Source organism: Oncorhynchus masou, chromosome 15 (assembly GCF_036934945.1).
Source record: "Oncorhynchus masou masou isolate Uvic2021 chromosome 15, UVic_Omas_1.1, whole genome shotgun sequence".
Taxonomy (NCBI): domain Eukaryota; kingdom Metazoa; phylum Chordata; class Actinopteri; order Salmoniformes; family Salmonidae; genus Oncorhynchus; species Oncorhynchus masou.
Genome location: NC_088226.1, coordinates 55,314,295 through 55,336,059, shown reverse-complemented (window position 1 = coordinate 55,336,059; position 21,765 = coordinate 55,314,295). Strand labels below are relative to the sequence as shown.

General features: G+C 40.6%; 1 protein-coding gene across 1 annotated transcript; it reads right to left on the bottom strand.

The window, feature by feature from the left end:
• Window positions 1-929: 929 nt before the first annotated feature.
• LOC135556482 (nuclear receptor ROR-beta-like) lies at window positions 930-21,310 on the bottom strand. The gene is made up of 10 exons (XM_064989720.1): window positions 20,855-21,310; window positions 8,393-8,478; window positions 7,763-7,904; window positions 7,012-7,443; window positions 6,774-6,895; window positions 6,519-6,651; window positions 4,917-5,024; window positions 4,596-4,706; window positions 4,369-4,481; window positions 930-4,231 (listed from the first exon to the last, which is right to left on the bottom strand). Exons 1-10 carry the CDS (start codon window positions 20,859-20,861, stop codon window positions 4,070-4,072), a joined length of 1,416 nt encoding a protein of 471 aa, XP_064845792.1. The 5' UTR covers window positions 20,862-21,310; the 3' UTR covers window positions 930-4,069.
• Between the last annotated feature and the right edge of the window lie 455 nt (window positions 21,311-21,765).

Genomic DNA, 21,765 nt, shown 5'->3' with positions numbered 1-21,765 from the left:
GCCTCTTCACTGTTGATGTTGAGTCTATTGTTTTGCGGGTACTATTTCATGAAGCTGCCATTTGAGGACTTGTGAGGTGTCTGTTTCTCAAACTAGACACTCTGATGTACTTGTCCTCTTGCTCAGTTGTGCACTGGGGCCTCCCACTCCTCTTTTTACTCTAGTTAGGGCCAGTTTGCGCTGTTCTGTGAAGGGTGTAGTACACGCGTTGTACGAGATCTTCAGTTTCTTGGCAATTTCTCGCATAGCCTTCATTTCTCAGAACAAGAATAGACTGACGAGTTTCAGAAGAAAGTATTTTGTTCGATTACAGGCCATTTTGAGCCTGTAATCGAACCCATAAATGCTGATGCTCCAGACACTCAACTAGTCTAAAGAAGGCCAGTTTTATTGCTTCTTTAATCAGGACAACAGTTTTCAGCTGTGCTAACATAATTGCAAAAGTGTTTTCTAATGATCACTTAGCCTTTTAAAATGATAAACTTGGATTAGCCAACACAACGTGCCATTAAAACACAGGAGTGATGGTTGCTGATAATGGGCCTCTGTACGCCTATGTAGATATTCCATTAAAAAGCAGCCGTTTCCATCTACAATAGTCATGTACAACATTAACAATGTCTACACTGTAAATTTGATGTTATTTTAATAGACAAATTGTTTTGCTTTTCTTTCAAAAACAAGGGCATTTCTAAGTGACCCCAAACTTTTAGAAGGTAGTGTACATTTTTTGGGGTTGTTCTGTTGTCAACAGATGTTACTTAACCGTATATCTTTTGTTAAATATTTAACAATTGACCTATCTTTATTCCATATGATTGATATTCCTATCTGTAAAACTAATAAACTGGTGTGGATCACCCAATTCCAATGATTAGGAAGTTTAAATACTGTACATGAGTAAGCACACAAACAACATCAACTTATTGCAAAATGACTTTTATTACATTCTTAAATCCACATATTGTGTCTCCATTGTTGCTACAACAAGAACTCTTAAATGTGTTAAAAAATACTCTTAGGCTTCATATTCATAATATATCCTAAATTATATATTTTTAAAATCTAGATTGATTTCAATAATCATCATAAAATAGAATGAAAACATGATAACTAGAAGTATCATGAAAAGATTTAGGGAGATATTATTGAAAAAATAGAATAACAACTCTCCAAGACAAAAAGGAGGACACTAAACTGATAAGAAAAATATGACAGACTACGATAGAAATTAAGAAACAAAAGATCACAACAAAACCAACACAGGATACATAGATTAAAATCCATCTTTAAATGTAATTACATTTTTAGATCCTATTCAAAAATGTAGGCTCAAAAGTCCTGTAATAATATTGATATTAGACTGGGATCAAACCTTTGATACTTTTGTGAACAACATTCACAAGAACATGTACACTGTGATCAAGGTTTTAAGGTCTTCTTCTATTCCGCGCAAGGTGTCGGACTAGGTTAACTGATGAAAACACTGGAACAGAGAGCCCTGCTATCTCCCTGAGTGACTGAGAGGAAATGTAACTGCACACATTGCGAACTGCCTTAAAAGAAAGAAAAGCAGTTTTAGGTGTGCAAATACATAACCATCTAAGTTCTAAACACTTACAAAGAATTTCACTTAATAGAATCTCCTCTGCCTTACGAACCATAAACTCAAGTCAGTTAAACTAGTTCTGTGTAAAAGTTGAGTGTTGTTATGTTGAGAGAATTAAAAACCTCTTGTGCTGTACTTTTAAGGGGTCTCAGGCTGGATTGCTTATGAAGTCTACTGAGACATCTAACCAGGGCTGTTAAGACCTTCCTAACTGAAATCGGGAAATACATTATTGCACAGTCCCAATATGACACAGTGGTAAGCTCCCAGAAAAGTGTATCCCCCTAAATACCAACTACTTTTATATATACAGTATGAAGAACCGCACTGTTCCAGCATTGCATAGTGAAACATATGATTATTGAAATATAATTGGACAGAAAATATTCAAGGCCCGTAAGTGATTCTCTCTTATTGTGGTAAAAGTAATACAAGTATTCTGCTCTGACCAAACCTTTCACACTGCAGCTTGTCTATGTACAAGCTTTGTACTGAGGGTGTTGAGAGTTTTTTGAAATCTCAAAAGCCCCTTTAAGAATAGTTCAAAAGTAATATCCTGCCACACCCAATGTCCCTCTCCATAAAAAGAGATATTAATCTAACTTTAACTTCCTGGTATAGATTAATAAAATCTGTGCTCTCATTGAAGACAGAGGGGCAGATTTAATGCTTCCAAATAAACAGTGTGGAAAAATATATAAACATAAAATACATATTTTTGTACTCTATCATCATCCTTCAAATTGCATTATAATTTCTGACATCTTAAATACTCTATAATCTAAATGTTGAAATCCCTAACTCTGGGGGGTAGCTGATGGCTCTGTTAACCCTTCATTATGCCGTGAGTGTTTTTTGAGAGGGTGAGGTAAACGGGGGAGGGTTAGGGAGAGAATGCATCATTAACAAATCATCACACTTTCAGTTCAGTCTGAAACAGTAGACTGCCTAAAAACATACAGAGGGAACCTGAGTCCCCACCTTCCCCATACTGGTCAAAGCTCAAACTCTAAACACCCCTTCCAAATTGTTGTTGGTGCCGAGCTGGGAGCACTAGAAAGTGTTTTCACTACCTATTTGTTTTCTTCTTATCATCTGCTTCCTTTCCCTCTTGAACAAAGTCTTGTATTGGGCCTACAGACCCCTGGTTTGAAGGATCCTTAATCTCCTGGGGAACTCTCTATCTCATTTGCTTTAGTCCTGCCTGTCTGAGGCAGGAGGATGTCCCACTTCTGTCAGTTTCAGGAGGACGTTCGTCAGTCTCTGAGCTGGAACCCTGAGATTATTTGTAGCACGAGAAAAGTGTCCAGATTGGGTGAGGGAGGGCTCATTGTCGGTAAGTGCTATTCATCTAATAATTTTCCATCCAGGTACCCCAGAATATGACCAGAAATACTTTGAAAGACGCAGTCCTGGCGAATCTATTATTTATTTGCCTTTATTTAACCAGCTGAGTCATTGATAACACATTATCTTTTACAATATCAACCTGAATCATTTTTACGTATTATACATCTCCCCCTCTCCCTCCCTCTCAATGTATATATATATTTAAATCCCTGTCTAATTTGATTTTTACATTAGTAAATATAAGTGTATAGATAAAGACCATTTAAAAATACTTATGTGATTCTTCTCTCTTGCTCTCTCTCTAAGTGGCATTTGCAAGGGAAAATGTAGTGGGACTGAGGTCTTTGATTGCACCTAGAAAATGTAAGTCGAGCTGAAAAATATCAGTATCTGAATGTGTGCCTGTAAAAATACATGTATAGGTCAGCATAAGTGCTTTGTTTTAGTGATGTGTGTGCAAGTCTGAATGCATGGTAATAGTTGCATCGTCCATGTCTTGCATGCAAAAAAATGTGCCCACTTATCCATTTGATCTTGGTCCCTTTAAACAGTTTGTTCATATGATACAAAACTGCAAAGTATGGGCACTACCAATTAAGAAAAAAATGAGCTGTCAAACTGCAATAAGATAAAAAAGAGACTACACAGCATCTCCTCCAATGGCGCAGGATTGTATAGTACATTCAGTCTCGTGCCTTGGGCTGTGCTGCATGTCTGTGGGGTACATTCAAGATTATCTTACAAGGACTTACACTGAGACCTGGAAAATAAGTTAAACTGGTTTTACAGAGGACTTCAGCTTAAGGGAGATCTCAAGCTCTCAAGCTCTTAGAAAAACCATCTGAGATTGCAAAAAGACTTTTTACTCCCGCCAAAATAGGCAGCATGCATATAGTACCCAGCACCTAGTGTTGAATTTGGAATCTCGCTACAGTCCAAGCAACTCCATAAGGTGGAGGTCTGAGGTGAGAGTAGTATGTCCTAAAGTGTAGCGTGCAGGGTTGTCACAGAGCTGCTGGTTACTTCGCTGTTGCCACATTCCTCTCCCTACCTCTCGTTCCCTACATCTTTTTGTCTCTATATGAATCACTTTCATATCTAAACAGATTTTTAGTCCATTGTGGAGTCTGGGAAGGTGATTTCACTGCTGAACACCTCACGGTACAGAGGGGGGAAATTGAATGCAGTCTCCGGGTGGAGCAGACGGAAAAACTCGAGCTTGTCAATGTGTAGATTACAGATGGACTTCATCATGGGAAGCTTGGACACCATCTTAGAGGTAGAAGAAGAGACACAGAGAAAGGAAAAAGCAAGATAGAAAATTTGTATCTTTCACATTCCACCCCAAATCCTTTAACAAAAGCCTGTTTGAGGAATAAAGGAATATATCATCGTCTGCCAATATGTACCTTTGCCAGTTTCTCCTCTGATGAGCCACCTCTATGTAGACAATGTTGCAGAGCCAGATATACTTTCTCTTGAAGCTTCTGTACCTGTTGCCTGTCTGTCAACCATGGTCGGTCTGGAGGAAAAAAAGAGCAACAACCAACTGGTTTTCCTTCTTACATATTACTTAGTGTCTGTTTCAGAGCTGAGACATCACCCCAGTCAACGGGAGACAGTGTGAGAGGATTACCTGGTGACAGGAGAACAGAAGCACTGAACAGAGCCATCTCCTCTTCAGAGAGCTGCATACGATTCAGGCTCTTGGCCAGGTCAAACACAGCACCCACAAGGTCATCACAACCTTCAAGGAAAGAGGGGGGAAAAACACGTGTCTTCAAAACAGAAACGTCTGACTTGGTTCACTTTTTTTTAAACTAAGCTATAAAAAAGGGTTGACCTAGCATTTTTCCACTATGTGGGTGGGTGAATATATTTATATACTTTTTGTGTGTGTGTGTGAATATACTCTGATGAAATATTAATGCTTTGGTTTCATAAAGAGGGGACTCACCAAGAGCTTTGAAGGTCTGTGCGCTAGCAAACTTGCTATCAAACAGAATAGTGTTGTTTATGGGGTTGTAGGCGCGACACATGCGAATCAGAAGCACATCCAGACATCCTGAAGAGGAGACCGTAAAGAGACCGTAAAGATGGAGAGGGGGCGAGAAAGGAAGAGGAAAAGGGGGACAAAGGATGCTCCAACAAGTACACACAAACAATATGAAATAAAACATGAATTCCATGTTGTCAGTCAATAGAATACATCCATTTCATATCACAACATCAAATGTATTTCAATCAATTATAAATTAAATAATTTTTACAATACAATTTGTTACAATTCAAACAAAGATGATGAACAAACAGCATATAAAAGGAAAGGTGGTCTAGAAGAAAAACAAGAAGATCCATCATTAGAATAATAACTTTTTTCTTGAACATCGTTGGAAACAGAATGTGGCCTTTGCCACATAAGGTTAAATTGATTGTATATTCTAAAATGTAGTCCTAAGTGGCGAAGTTTGTTTGTCTGCAGACACACATGTTTGTCAAATATACTATTGTGTATGAATGCTGTAGTACTGAAACATGGAAATGCAGTTAATGCTTACATGCTCAGGTTGTCTGAACAGGAACTACAGTGGGCTCCGAAATTGTTCACACCCTTGATAAAGATGAGCAAAAATTACTGTATATAATACAGTGGCAAGAAAAAGTATGTGAACCCTTTGGAATTACCTGTATTTCTGCATAAATTGGTCATACATTTAGATCTGATCTTCATCTAATCACAACAATAGACAAACACAATCTGCTTAAACTAATAACAGACAAATTATTGTATTTTTCTTGTCTATATTGAATACATAATTTAAACATTTACAGTGTAGGTTTGAACCCCTAGATTAATGACTTCTCCAACAGCTAATTGGAATCAGGTGTCAGCTAACCTGGAGTCCAATCAATGAGATGAGATTGGAGAATCCTTCAAGATCCTTGATATCCTTTGTCTGCGCTTTTGGACCAATTAACTGTTTTACATACATCAATATCCACATGGAAATGGTTGATTGGCCACAAAATCCACATGTTGCAATGGCCTTCTCAGGCTCTGAACTTGAACCCCATTGAAAACCTGTGGTTTATATTGAAGAGGGCAGTCCATAAGCGCAGATAAAGAATATCAAAGATCTGGAAGGATTCTGTATGGCGGAATGGTCTAAGATCTATCCCAATGCGTTCTCCAACTCATAAAACATTTTAGAAAAAGGCTCAGGGACGTTATTCTCGTAAGGTGAAATCAGGGATGTCAATCATTTTGACCTCTACCTTTTTGAGAAAAATAATGGTCACTTGTTTAACAAAATCTCTTTCTCTGAGAAATTGTATTAGTATAAAATAATATAATTTCCCCAATGTTTCTTGCATACAATATAGCTCAGTATTTGTTTTATACAAAGAAATGATACAATCATTTTTGCTCATCTTTATCAATGGTGTGATTAATATCAGACCCCACTGTGTGCTTTGAGGTCAGAGAAAGCTGGTGTATGAGGCCATGGAATAGAGTTGTGAAATGCACTCATCTTATGTCCTAACAATAGGTACTGACCTGCTTTGAGAAGAATGACCTGGTCATTCTGACAGAGATCCAGGAATCCAGTGATGCGCTTGGCAAACTCCACCACGTACTGGATGGCATTGGTGAGGTGGATGGCACACTGCTGCCACATGACCTCCGCAGACTGAAAGAGAGAACAAAGGGATGCCCATATTAGATATAACATTAGGAATAGCACATAGTCGTGTAAGAGTAAATAGGTCACAGGTCACTGAGTTAATCTTGGTACAGGACATAGATGTTTACCTTGCTCTGGAAGCTGCGTGTCTCCTCAGGGGTGTACAGGGACCAGATAAGCCTCTTCAGCTCCTCACTGCCATGCTGACTGGTCTCTATGTGAGACTTTACTACACTAGCAGTTATACGTTCTGGAAATGGACAGTACATGTATGGTTTATCTATCAACCACACTCAATGAAAAAAAAATCTAGTGTTAGTTATAGTGACATACAGCAGATGATGATAGAGTGACTGTTCCACTTACCAATCTCGAGTATGGAGAATCCCTCGGGTAGAGGGTTGAGCAGCGCGTGTGTGAACAGGCCAGACTCGTGCAGCAGCTGGTACTCGTGCTTGATGTGGTGGTTGCTGTCTCCGAAGTCCAGTCTGTTCTGTTCGGGTGAGCTTTGAGAGGAGGAGCTGCTACCCCCGCTTCCCCCCATCATTTCCAGATTGCAGAACTCTCTTTCAGCGCCCTCTGGTGTCAGGGGCAGGTCACACAGCAGGCCGTCTGGCAGGGTGATGTCATCAAGGTCGCTGAGAGCGGCACTGGAGCCTCTGCTGTATGCCCGGCTGTGACCTCCAACCTCGCTTCCCTCCTCACGGGCGGCAGTTAACTCATGGGACGCCTGGTGCTTCTGGACCTCAGCATACAGGCTGTCTCTCTGCTTTTTGGACATGCGGCCAAACTTTACCGCTGTACCAGGAAAGGAGATAGAGTCAGTAAATAATCAGGGAATGAATTATGAGCTCATATAGTAAGTCCATATGGAGCCAATATGGAACTTGAACAATTGCAAATATAGAAGAAAATCCACTGATAATTTCATTTCATAGCATCACTGCTGTCTCTCAGGCATGACTCCAGGAGTGATTTTACACAGTGTAACACAACTCCACATTTGGCCTTTCAATAAGACCCAGAGAGCTCTAGCGTCCGGTGAAGAGACAGACAGGGGTCCCCTCTGGACTGACCTTGCTGTGTGTGTGTATGTGTGTGTGTGTTTCACACTCACCATCACGGCTCATGCCTAGGGCCAGGCACTTCTGCAGCCGGCAGTGTTGGCAGCGATTCCGATTGGTACGGTCAATCAGACAGTTCCTCTGCCGGGAACAGGAGTATATAGCATTGTTCTGCTGGCTGCGTCGGAAGAAGCCCTGCAAACACACACACAAGCACAAACACCATCAGAGAGGCAGGTAACCTAGCGGTTAGAGCATTTGGCCAGTAACCGAAAGGTTGCTAGTTTGAATCCACGAGACGACTAGGTGAAAAATCTGTCGCTCTGCCCTTGAGCAAGGCACCCATCAATAATGGCTGATCCCTGGCCGTGATCCCACTCTCAGGGGGAGTGGGAATTGCAAAAAAACACATTTCAATTTCATACCAAACACTTATACAGGTTCCACACTTGTACAGGTTCTACACTTGTACAGGTTACACAAGTGTGAAACAGGACACATAAGCTGGAGCTATTTTACCATGAATACAGGTGCAGGGATGGATGGGCACTGGGCAAGGGCATACAATATATAAATAGTCTAAATTGATTGAATTTGCTGTGTGTATTCTAGAGGGATGACAGTAGGCAGAACTAAAATAGAACACTTGGAGTAAGTATATCTCTGAGATTGAGGTAGCTCACCTTGCAGCCTTCGCAGGTGATTACACCATAGTGGATCCCTGATGACTTGTCCCCACAGATCTTGCAGGGTATTACTTCAATTTGTGCTGGAAGTAGAGAGAGAGAGGAGGAACATTTAGTACATTGCATACTTAACACTAAAGACTCACTAGACTAGATAATAAAATGTAACTTGATGGTGACTTGGGTTTTGATGTCTTCATGAGATCTGTGCCAGAACTGTCTGAGAAACTGTGCCAGAACTGTCTGAGAAAGTGCAAGACAGGTGTAGATATACCTACCCTATCAAATAAGAAGGGATAGAAACATCTGCTCAATCTTTGCTCCCAACTGCCATGATTTTGAACTCAACAGAAACACTATACTCTGAGTCGGTATCCACGTCAAAAGAAGGAATTTCCCTTGACAACACCCACAAATTGGGGAAAACAAACATTCTTTCCCATTGACCCCCATTGTATAAGAGCCAACTTCATTGTCAATTTTTTGTTATATATGAATTACATGCAGAAAAACTGCTGTGTTGTTTAACCAGCCCAAAAATCCTGATCTACGGTTCGCAATGTTCCCACATAGAGAAATAGAGCCTGCGAGATGAGTCCTGTGGCTTTAGGCTATTTGGCGTGGGAGAGTGGGAAATGTGGGGAACCGGTGCCCAAGTAGACTACTAGTTTGAAGAATCTCAAATATGAAATATATTTTGATTGGTTTGGTTACTACATGATTCCATATGTGTTATTTCATAGTTTTGATGTCTTCACTACTATTTTACAATGTAGAAAATAGTAAAAATAAAATGAGTAGGTGTGTCCGAGCTTTTGACTGGTACTATACCTGTGGAAAAAATTTCATCACAGGTAAGACATTTAACTTGTTTGGTATAGTCTGTTTGTATCGTCACTCACTACTTGTAGCTGTATAGTCCATTTGTTTATGTTGTTGGTCTTGGCTAGCTTAATGTTCTAGCACTCAATATGATGTTTTTCTAAGTAGTGAGAATGCTTGGGCAGAAGCAGGCAATGTTGAAAAGTATCCTTTAGACATGTTGTACTTTTCTTAAATGTAGTTTTGTAATTAACTCAAACAAACAAACAACAAGAAAAAGGTTACGTTTTTGCTGTGAGCCAATGGGGTAAACCACAGGTTGTTTTCCCCACAGACGTGCGGGGACGTGACATTTCATCTAATACCGACGGGCACTATCAGAGTCAAAAGCCAATTTGCAGCATTTTGCAGGAAAGAAAACTCCATACTGGTGATACGAATATAGAATGTATTCATATAAACAGAACATTTAACAGTATGTGCAACAGTGTGTGTTTCACTGTTCCTCCTCCAGGGTGAATTAAATGTTAGAAGAGGTTAAAAAAGCCCCCGCTTCAGGAGAGCCTCCTCTGCTACACAAGATAAAATGGCTACTCTCAAAAACAAATGGTTGTTTTTCTGTGTTCACTCTGACTGCTGGGTGTGTTAAATATTTTTCTTCGAAACTATTTTGTATTACAGTGACACAAGGCGTTATGTAACATTTACTTTGCAGGTAGCAACTGTATTAACGGCCCTTTACCAGCACAACCAATCACCCGAGTGAGCCTGTGTCTAGATACAGTAAGTGCGTCACACACGGGGAGCAAAGCAAATGACTAAACTATAAAGTTGAAATCTCAGCATCATAGATAGGAAGGGAGAATGCTCAACTACAACTGCTTGTGAGTGGGAGTCTTTTGCATAATGTGAGTGAGATATTTGAGTGGCTTCCCAGATATAATTCCTACTGACCTACAAAAAGCAAATAGGGAAATAAAAATATAAAGGCAGTGGAAAAAAACCTCTCTCTCTCTACCCCATCTAGCGCCCCTGGCCCCCACCCTCTCCCTGTTATATAACTGTTGTCTGGCCGAGTTTCACGAACACACTCATTCAGGGGAGGTGACCCTAGCAACGCCGTGACGAGCCTACCCCTTCCCTCTCTTATTGTTCCCATAGGTTCCTGGGAGCATAGCTTTGTCTCTGATATGTTAACTGACATGCTGCTCAGCTGTGTGGAACAGTCAGGCTATGAGAGAGGAGGAGCTGTTCTACTGACACACTTTCCAATTCAGCAAGGGGAGGCGCTTTGGTTGGCATCCCTGGCAATTCATCTGATTTCTTTCTTTCCTGTTTTAAGGTGGGACCAAATCTGACTCAATCACTGACAGGGGAATGGAAATGTTCACAGGCTAAAAAAAACAGTCCATGTTTGATTAGTGAAAGATTGATTATCACTTTAGAATCTGTAGAGTAAATACAAGTGTATCGACATCCATGTTCCACTTATGTAACACCAGGGAGTGTGAGAGTATTTTAAACATATCTGCAGTATATTCTGAAGGGGCCCTGATTGTAACTTACACTGGTGCTCAACTTGTGGAAGCATGTCAGGTATTTGGGCAGTTTCAGCTGTCTCGGAGCAGTTCATAAAACTAGTTCTACCCCTAGCATAACCACTGATTACTGCAGGAGTATTATGAGCTGTCTGGACAAGTCAGTTACATAATGGGTCATGGCTTCAACACCTGAACCCTTTTTACACAACTCTAATTCATTTCAAGACATTTGAATCACGTGAAAGAATATGACATTTAATGTACACAAAGTACAACGCAGTTTGTAGCACTATGGAGCACTGCAGAATGTCAGCAAAGTTCCTGGACATTGTTTCAAGAATGACAAGTTCTCGCGGGCCTTACTTTTCTGGTTTGGTCAGTGGGTCAGGGATGTTTGACCTGAAGTCTTCCTCTGCCAACAAGTTTAAGCAAAGACTGCAAAAATGTCTCTCTGCCCCATGAGAAAATGAGTAGAATTGCATTAAATGTGTTCTAAAACTGCAACATTCTCTCTACACACTTTGTCCTTTACGCTCATAAATTAACTCTCTCGAGGAAGACTTATCTCATGGAAAACAACAAGTAATAACTATGTAATAGCCATTGTCCCATGGTAAATACTAGGTAATTAGTGGGCAGAAAAATAAAGTCTAACCAATATGAGTAAGATAAGATGATATAGGCTACATATAGAGGAACCAGTTTAAAAAGTATTCATATTAAGGGAGGGTCCTTATGTTGCAATAGCCTTTTACTAAGTGGGAGAGGAGTGTTGTGAAATTGTTGTTAAATAACTCTTCATGTATAATCTAATTCAAACCAAGCACGATGATACTCTAATTCAAAACAAGCCCAGCGATACTCAGTGGCGTGTCCAGGGGGTGGCCCAGGATGACCACAGCCTCCCCTGAAATCTGATTGCCCACACCTAGAAATTCTGAAATCTGATAGGTCGTCTATGAATATATTGATTATTTCGAACAAGACGCGCACCAACAGTAAGACTCATCAAGCTCACTGGAGAAAGAATCAGAGCGAGCAAAACCGCGCCCCTCTGTTTTAGTATGTGTAGCCTATGTATCTGATGCTGTCTGGATTAAATAGTATGACATGTTTATTTTTGGCCAGGCAGCATCAGATACATGGGCTACAGATACTAAGACAGAGGGGTCCTGTTTGCCTCGCTAGGATGCTTTCTCTGGTGAAATAGATTCAGCCTCTTGTGAATTGAAGGGAAATTATGAAACACGGATAGACACAAACTTTAAATATTTTATAAGTTTGTTTCTTTTTTTATTGGTAACATTTTAGAGGAAGCCTGGCTTCCCTTGGTATCCATGAACACACGCCACCTTGTAGAAAAATGATGATTGCTAAATACTGCACAATTTAAACACTTGCCCAAAACACGTGTAAATATTAGGCTAGAAATTGTGCTTTAATGTATCATACTCATGCTAAAATGTTTATTCTATTCTACTGAGTCATTTACTTTATGTTTATGTTCATATTGTCATATTGTCCACCGAAGTTTGTCCCTCTCCTTGTTCAGGCGGCGGTCGACGTCACCGGCTTTCTTGTCACCACCGATCCATGTTTCATTTTCGTTTTGTTTTGTCTTCATTATACACACCTGGTTTCCATTCCATAATCAATGTTCCTTATTTAACCCTCTGGCTTCCCTTTCTGTTTTGTGCGTGATTGTCGTTGTCATGTGGTTTCGTTATTTTGTGCTCTGGATATTTGTGTTTTTCCTTGTTGGAAAATTGCTTAATTTTGAGTAAATTCTCTGATTATTACTCATACCTGTGTCCTGTGCCTGACTCCGCCTTATGCATTCAACTAATCGCTGACACATTCTTATTTATTTAATTATTTAATTTAATTATTTAATTAATTATTTCTTATTTTTGCTGCATTGTCAAGAAGGAACCTACATGTAAGCATTTCGTTGGAGAGTGTATACCATGTATATCCAGTACATATGACTCAAAAAACTTGAAACATGAACTAGGTTGAATGTCATTACACTTATGGTGGTTGTAATAGATGTCCCTTTCCATTAAACGTGCACAGGTAACCTACTTAACCTACTTTTTGAAGTGATTTGTTTGACAATCAGATGAAAACATCATGACTGGATGAGTTCATGACACATTTAAAAAAAATGTTGCGTACAATCCCCCTAAACTCGGTCTGTGCCCCACCTTGGCCACCCCATTCAAAATGTTCTGGACACACCACTGGCAATAATAACGTACAATACTAGCTAGCAAATTCACACGGCTTCAAAAAGTGCTGACAACATTCATGCTTTATTTAATATGCAGACAATTGTGATTGAAGGTGGGAAATGTTTTGCAGTTAGTAGTGAAGCAGTTAGTGGTACTGTCAGACTTCTTTCACATAGGGCAATGTTTATATGACCCCCTTACAAACAGGCCATTCAACTTTTATATAGCCATTGCTTAAGGCTGGCACCACAGGCTGAAATTACATTTTTATTATGTACAGTTGAAGTCGGAAGTTTACATACACTTAGGTTGGAGTCATTAAAACTCCTTTTGAAACCACTCCACAATTTTTTTGTTAACAAACTATAGTTTTGGCAAGTCGGTTAGGACGTCTACTTTATGTATGACACAAGTAATTTTTCCAACAATTGTTTACAGACAGATTCCCACACACAAATGTATTTTTCTCAGGTTCAAAAGCATTTGCATTCACCAAATTGTCTGTGGTTATCCTAAAATATATTCTCCAGACTTGCACAGAGAAAATTGTTGATATGTTGTAAAAATGTTGTTCTAGATAACATTTTCTTTGGAAAAATGAACCAAAAATGTCTTTAGTATTCTACAGATAGACAGATGAAAAATGTATTTATCCAAATCTGCTCTGGACAACTAAGATCCTGGAGTATTTTAACAAAATGAAACTTTAGGCTGACTTCATCCAGTGTCCCCCCAAAACTTTTTGTGCGATATGCAAATATGTGTATATTTAATGAGATATTGCCTAATATGCATACTTTTACAACATATTTCTAGAACATGTTAATACAAAAATGTCTTAGAAAAGTCTGGTAAAAGTTGATTGATATATGATTGCCTTGCAGCTCACAACTGAGCAAGAGAAATTCAACTTTGACCCTGTTGTTTCGATCATTGTCATGGTAACCCGACATGACAGAAAGCAGCATCATCAAGTTCTAAATTCCTCCGATAGGACAAAAGAGAGTGCAATGCTTTCATTTCTTCACATTCACAGCAGTAAGTTAGCAGTTCGTCATACTTGTTGCAGGCTGCAAAGGCGTCAATTTCCTACTTAACTTCACACAAAAAAATCTGGAAAAATATGCATACTGTCTTAATAAAACAACCTTTCCTCCCCCATGCTATGGTGGCTAGATTCTTCTGGACGTTTAGTCTAGCAGGGGTAAACAACAGACTGGTGCAACCTGTTTGGCTGAATGCGGTACATAACACATAGCCACCCAAGACAGTAGGGGAGATGGAGGAACAGGTAGCCTAAAATCACACACTGGTAACGATTTTCAAATGGAAGATGCACCACCAAATTGTACAGTACATATGGGGTTATTTGAATTTGGACCACAGAATTATACCTACGGAGGACCGGCTTCTATGGAGGATCTTTGAAGGGCTTTTAACTTCACAGTTGGCTTAACTTTGGACCAGAGAAGCTAGCAGTGTGTGCACAGTGGCACCCGAAAGAAGAAAAAAAATCGTACTTTTAATAAATCCAACGTGAAATGTGATAACTATAGTGTCCCTAACTAGCAGTGAAAAAGTTAATCCATTCTAATTACAAATCTCTCTCTATCATCTGAATCACACTTGTAACTTCAGTAGGCTTCAGCTATGCTTCAGCGGGGGAGGGGCAGGTAACCTACACACACACATACTGGCAAAGATATTCAGCTTGCAGGCAGACACTGGAAGAAGTTTCTGATTGACAGAGGTAGGGCTTTGCATAGGTCCTTGCTGTGTTTTTTTTTTGTGGGACTGGAATAAAATGCCTGGAACGTAAAATAGCGTTATTAACCAGTTCCCATGCTTTTAAAACAATGGTTCTGTTCCGGAACAGTTTAGATCACTTTAGTTCTCGGGTTCTGATTATGTTCCTTGAAAGATGTTGTTATTTTCTAGACTTCAGTTCTGTTCCATGAACTGGTACTAGCCCCTGGTTTTATGTAGTCACTGGTCGCGGGGGATTAGGAGTGTATTGCCGGCTACGCTATTTACATTTGGGCACCAAAGACCAGACAACGTGTACTTTGGTGAACCTTGGAACCTTGGAGCATACTAGGTCAGTTGGTGGAAACAAAAGTACAGGCTTTGTTGCCTGCAATAAGTCAGCAAAAAGTTGCTGGCAAAACGTCTTGGTTTGAAAGGTGCAGGCTTTACTGCAGGTTTTACTGCTGGGACAAGCAAACTGTCTGTCTCTGTCAGCCAGTTTGCTTGTCCCAGCAGTAAAGCCTGCAGTCACAGATACTTTTCTCTCTTATCTTACCTAACCAAACAGCTCACAGGGAGTCCGAAGGTCCTATTTACCTTCTACTTTGTATTTACTTGACACGCTGTATGTTTAACCTCAAAGTAGTAACGCATAGCGATATACTTTAGCACAAACGCTACAGCCAGAGCTTTTAACCTACATTGCATATGCGATAAGGGTGCTTTAATATGGTCCTCTTGTCCTAGAGCTTAATTGCAGGGTTAAGGGGACATGTAGTTCTTAAAACATAACCCTCTCTCTAGGCTGGGCTGCTGATGGGGCCTTCAACTACAGTACCGAGCTTGCACCTGTTTTCTAAACAGTTGTGTGGATATTGATAACTTATCCCTCTCTCTCTCCACCTCAATGTGACCTACAGACACAAAGTACTCTGTGAGAGGGTGTGGCTGATACAGAGCCCCACTCTTTAAATATGCCAGGAGGAGAGAGTAATTCCTCTGTAGGAGTAACAGGAGTTGACTGAGAGGCCCTAAGGCAGGAGTGGATGGTGCAAAAATGGTTTTTTATTTATTTGACCTTTATTTAACCAGGTAGGCTAGTTGAGAACAAGTTATCATTTGCAACTGTGACCTGGCCAAGATAAAGCAAAGCAGTTTGACACATACAACAACACAGAGTTACACATGGAATAAACAAACATACAATCAATAATACAGTAGCAAAATCGATAAACAACATGTGCAAATAAGGTAGGATACGAGAGGTAAGGCAATAAATAGGCCACGGTGGCGAAGTAATTACAATATATCAATTAAACACTGGAATGGTAGGGTGTGCAGAAGATGAATGTGCAAGTAGGGATACTGGGGTGCAAAGGAGCAAGATAAATAAATAAATACAGTATGGGGATGAGGTAGATTGGATGGGCTATTTACAGATGAGCTATGTACAGGTGCAGTGATCTGACAGCTGGTGCTTAAAGCTAGTGAGGGAGATATGAGTCTCCAGCTTCAGATATTTTTGCAGTTCATTCCAGTCATTGGCAGCAGAGAACTGGAAGGAGAGACGGCCAAAGGAAGAATTGACTTTGGGGGTGACCAGTGAGATATACCTGCTGGAGCCCGTGCTACGGGTGCGTGCTGCTATGGTGACCAGTGAGCTGAGATAAGGCAGGGCTTTACCTAGCAGAGACTTGTAGATGACCTGGAGCCAGTGGGTTTGGCGATGAGTATGAAGCGAACGCCAGCCAACGAGAGCATACAGGTCACAGTGGTGGGTAGTATATGGGGCTTTGGTGACAAAACAGATTGCACTGTGATAGACTGCATCCAAGTTGTTGAGTAGAGTGTTGGAGGCTATTTTGCAAATGACATCGCCAAAGTCGAGGATCGGTAGGATAGTCAGTTTTACGAGGGTATGTTTGGCAGCATGAGTGAAGGATGCTTTGTTGCGAAATAGGAAGCCAATTCTAGATGTAATTTTGGATTGGAGATGCTTAATATGTGTCTGGAAGGAGAGTTTACAGTCTAACCAGACACCTAGGTATTTGCAGTTGTCCACATATTATAAGTCAGAACCATCTAGAGTAGTGATGCTGGACAGGCGGGCAGGTGCGGGCAGCGAACGGTTGAAGAGCATGCATTTAGCTTTACTTGCATTTAAGAGCAGTTGGAGGCCACGGAAGGAGAGTTGTATGGCATTGAAGCTCATCTGGGGGTTGGTTAACACAGTGTCCAAAGAAGGGCCAGAGGTATACAGAATGGTGTCATCTGCATATAGGTGGATGAAAGAATCACCAGCAGCGAGAGCGACATCATTGATGTATAAGGAGAAGAGAGTCGAGAATTGAACCCTGTGGCACCCCCATAGAGACTGCCAGAGGTCCGGACAACAGGCTTTTCGATTTGACATACTAAACTACCGGAGAAGTAGTTGGTGAACCAAGCGAGGCAATCATTTGAGAAACCAAGGCTGTTCAGTCTGCCAATAAGAATGTTGTGATTGACAGAATCTAAAGCCTTAGCCAGGTCGATGAATACGGCTGCACAGTAATGTCTCTTATCAATGATTTTGATATCGTTTAGGACCTTGAGCTCTGAAACCAGATTGCATAGCGGAGAGGGTACGGTGAGATTCAAAATGGTCTGTAATCTGTACGTTAACTTGGCTTTCAAAGACCTGAGAAAGGCAGGGTAGAATAGATATTGGTCTGTAGCAGTTTGGGTCTAGAGTGTCTCCCCCTTTGAAGAGGGGGATGACCGCGTCAGCTTTCCAATCTAAGGGAATCTCAGACGATACGAAAGAGAGGTTGAACAGGCTAGTAATTAGGGGTTGCAACAATTTCTGCAGATAATTTTAGAAAGAGAGGGTCCAGATTGTCTAGCCCGGCTGATTGGTAGGTGTCCAGATTTTGCAGCTCTTTCAGAACATCAGCTATCTGGATTTGGGTGAAGGAGAAGTGAGGGAGGTTTGGGCGATTTGCTGTGGGGAGCGCAGGGCTGTTGACCGGGGTGGGGGTAGCCAGGTGGAAAGCATGGCCAGCCATAGAAAAATCCTTAGTGAAATTCTCAATTATTGAGGATTTATCGGTAGTGACAGTATTTCCTAGCCTCAGTGCAGTGGGCAGCTGGGAGGAGGTGCTCTCATTCTCCATGGACTTCACGGTGTCCGATAACTTTTTTGAGTTTGTACTATATGATGCAAATTTCTGTTTGAAAAAGCTAGCCTTAGCTTTCCTAACTGCCGGTGTATATTGGTTCCTAACTTCCCTGAGAAGTTTCATATCAGGGCCTCTCGGGTGGCGCAGTTGTTAAGGGTGCTGTACTGCAGCGCCAGCTGTGCCACCAGAGACTCTGGGTTCGCGCCCAGGCTCTGTCATAACCAGCCCCAACTGGGAGGTCCATGGGGCGACGCACAATTGGCCTAGCGTCGTCCGGGGTAGGGAGTGGCTTGCCAGTAGGGATATATATCCTTGTCTCATCGCGCAGCGACTCAGTGCGCGCTAACCAAGGTTGCCAGGTGCATGGTGTTTCCTCCGCTTACGGGTTGGATGCACGCTGTGTTAAGAAGCAATGCGGCTTGGTTGGGTGGTGTATTGGAGGACGAATGACTTTCAATCTCTCCCAAGCCCTTACAGGAGTTGTAGCAATGAGACAAAATAGTAGCCACTAAATAATTGGATACCACGAAATTGGGGAGAAAATGTGGTAAAATTCAACAACAAAAAAGAGAAAAAAAATAAAAGTTGCATATCACGGGGGCTATTCGATGCTAATGCAGAACCAATGATGGTGACTGATGATCTAACCTAGTTACATTAGGTTAACAATCTGTGTTAGTTGCTGTGTTTCTAATAAATATTGTACTGTTTTTCTGTTTCATTAGTGGCTTTATTTTTGGCATATGAAACATCAATTTCTCTTTTGCGCTTTATGTATTTTACTCCACTGCTATTTATCAGTCCTGAAATAAACCATATGGTATGGGGTGCTCATCCCAACCACTGGAACACATTTAGGGTTGTGCTACAACCACAGTTCCACACAACATATATAAATCCATGTCTATTTGGCTCTGCTTCCAGACAAATAGTCAGACTGTGCTTTGGGTCAGCAGTTTTTCCATTGTAGCCTATAGGCTTTATCTGGGGCTCAGAGGTTTTCCATACTGTATAGGGAATCAAAGGATGATGCCATCCAGCAGGGAGTTAAAGCTCAGGGAGTGGAACGTTAGCAGTTAGTTGTCAGAGAGAGGCACCTTCACACATACTGTAGCCCCACTGTGAACATCTCCTGACAGATAGTGACTTTGCGCTTGATCAACAGTGCCCTTGGGAGCAGAGAGCTGCCATCACTGCTCTGCTTTGTCTTTGATTCCTTGCTAAAACTATACCCCAAAACTATACCCTACATGGCTGTAGCACTTCAGACAGTGTGGCAGACAGAGTTCTCTTCTCACGTTATAGGAGAAGTGCATTTCATAAAAGTCATTGCTACAGTGGCTAAAGCCATTGAGTTTACAGCAGTTCTGCCATTGGCACCTGAGGGTCCATCCATAGTCACAGAGGTGTGGATTACCGGGGAGAAAAAGAGCCAGGATATATATAATCGATTCTACTATATATTGATGCAAGCCGTACTTGAAAACAAATGGGTGACATAGATCATGGTTAATGTAATCAAGTAGCTAAACTCACAATGGAAACTGAGTGAGGGCTTAAGGTGTCCTGCTGAGAGGTGAATGTAGGCTACTGGTTGTTGGTCCCCATATCCTGCCGCGACTCCGCATAGAAATTGCATAATAAATGTAAAATCCGGATGAATATTTTGGATAAAAGATATGAGATCGTTTTTTTATTTAACCTTTATTTAACTAGGCAAGTCAGTTAATTAAGAACAAATTCTTATTTACAATGAAGGCCTACAATTATTTGCAGAAAAAAAAAACTAAAATCACAGTCAGCTGTCTGATAAAGTATGAAAGACCAACATGTGGTCTTTTGACTTTTGTAAATAAATGATTTGCCATGTGATGCAAAAAAAATGCCTACCAAATAATAACTGGCCTACAATAAATGGTTTAATATGCCTTGTAGGTAAAGGAGGTTGCTTGTACACCAGAAAAGGCTCTGTTTTTGACAGTCAACCGCATGGGTTTGCACATGCCATGAAACCTCTGCTCTGCCATCCCCTAGTAACCACTGGTTATTTTTTTCACTGATAATGTCCTCAGTTTGAAGTAATAATAGGCTCATGTTAATGGTTTGCCTTAGAAATGACGAGAACCCTCAGAAGCCATGCCTCCCCACCCGCCCATCCTCCACTCTCTCTGAACGCTGTGTAATCCTCAATGACAGAACTAGGTCAATGGAACAGCGGACTCTACCTCACACAGTCCGCCATGACTGGATGCCGAAAACAACAACAACACCCGCCCACGCACCACGAGTAGGAATGAAACGAAATCAGCACTCTCAAGTTTTGAGGATTTGGGGAAAAATATAATATAATATTAATACATATATTTTATATGATCAAGTTAATTATGGCCAACAGTACTAATGCAAATACAACCTACCCACGTCCAGAATGGCAAACAGAGCTGAACAAAGATAATATGTAGGCCTAATAAGTCTTTCAATCACTCTCCCACCTCCCTTTTCTTACATAACAAAAAATGCTTGCTGCCAATTGCTGGCAAAGACAAACAAATCACCATCTACATTCATCTGCACACTAATAGCCTATGGGACATTTTTACTTGTGTTTGGTGTACTTTTTAAATGTGCAGATTTAAAAGTGCAGTGTTTTTATTCTTCTAAATTAACTTTGTAAAACATCCTGACGAAGCACATAGAGTGGGCTACTTGATTATTTGTCATATCTCATGGCCAAACAGTTTAACTTATCTGAGATCTATGTCGTCGTTCATTCCCAAGCGCGCCCAGTTTCAACACATGCACCTCTGTCCGACAGTTCAGTAGACTATTTCAAAGTAATGCGTCTATCACAGTTTACATTACTCCCATACAAAACTGCCACTTTAATGAGCAAAACCCAGACATAGACATGTATGCTATACATGTTTGTAATTATTAGAATAAAAGTAAACGTACCTCTCATATTCTTGCTGTTATTATATTTGAGTCGCAAAACTCAACGTAAAGAAAATAAAACGAAGGAATATTTTCGCTCCGAAAAGGAGCTGTTGAAAGTAAAAACAACAAATCCTAATATGTTTTCTAATAGTTGGTATGTGAAACAAACAAAATATCAAACGAATAGGTTAAGTTTGTTAACGTATTTACTCCGTGTAGCACAAGTATTCTTCCTGTGACTGTTCACAATGAGATATTGTGGCGAACTCCTGGTCTTCCCACCTCGTTCCTGTACTGGTGCTCACTGTCTCTTATCGCTCGCTGCTGTAACCTTCTTTCGGCGCGTGGACTCTCACATGATCTTGCTCGACTGGCCTGTTTTTTTCCCGCGAAACAGCGCGCGGCCCCGCGCGCTTAAGGAGGATCGGGCTTTCACTTGCGTGGGAAAGTGTGGCAGTGTGTCACAGGAGCAACATCGTGGGAAATATTCCTACGAGGCTTTTCTTTTCCTCGTTAAAATACATTCTTAAAAAGTAGGCTGTCTCAAGTAGACGTAAGCATAGCGGTGCTCTGATTGTGCGTTTTGCTTTTTTCTCTTCTCCCACTACAAGGCTATTTTGTGATCAAATAATAAGCACTTTATTACACAGGCTATATGTACATTGATAGTTCTGTATTCAAAAATCAAACCTGTCTAATATCAAACGTATCCTGTTGCATCAATTTTTTTAAATGTTTTATTATCAGACTTGAAATCATTAATTAATTGACATTTTTCTTCAGTGAGAACCTATGAGCATAAAAACTATTATTTATAAAGCAGCAATATGCATCCATCATGTAACACAAGTAAAGAAATACAAAACAACATGTCTTGGAGAGAAAATATGTAGGCTATGAACCTTAATATGCATTTTTTGTAAACTTTA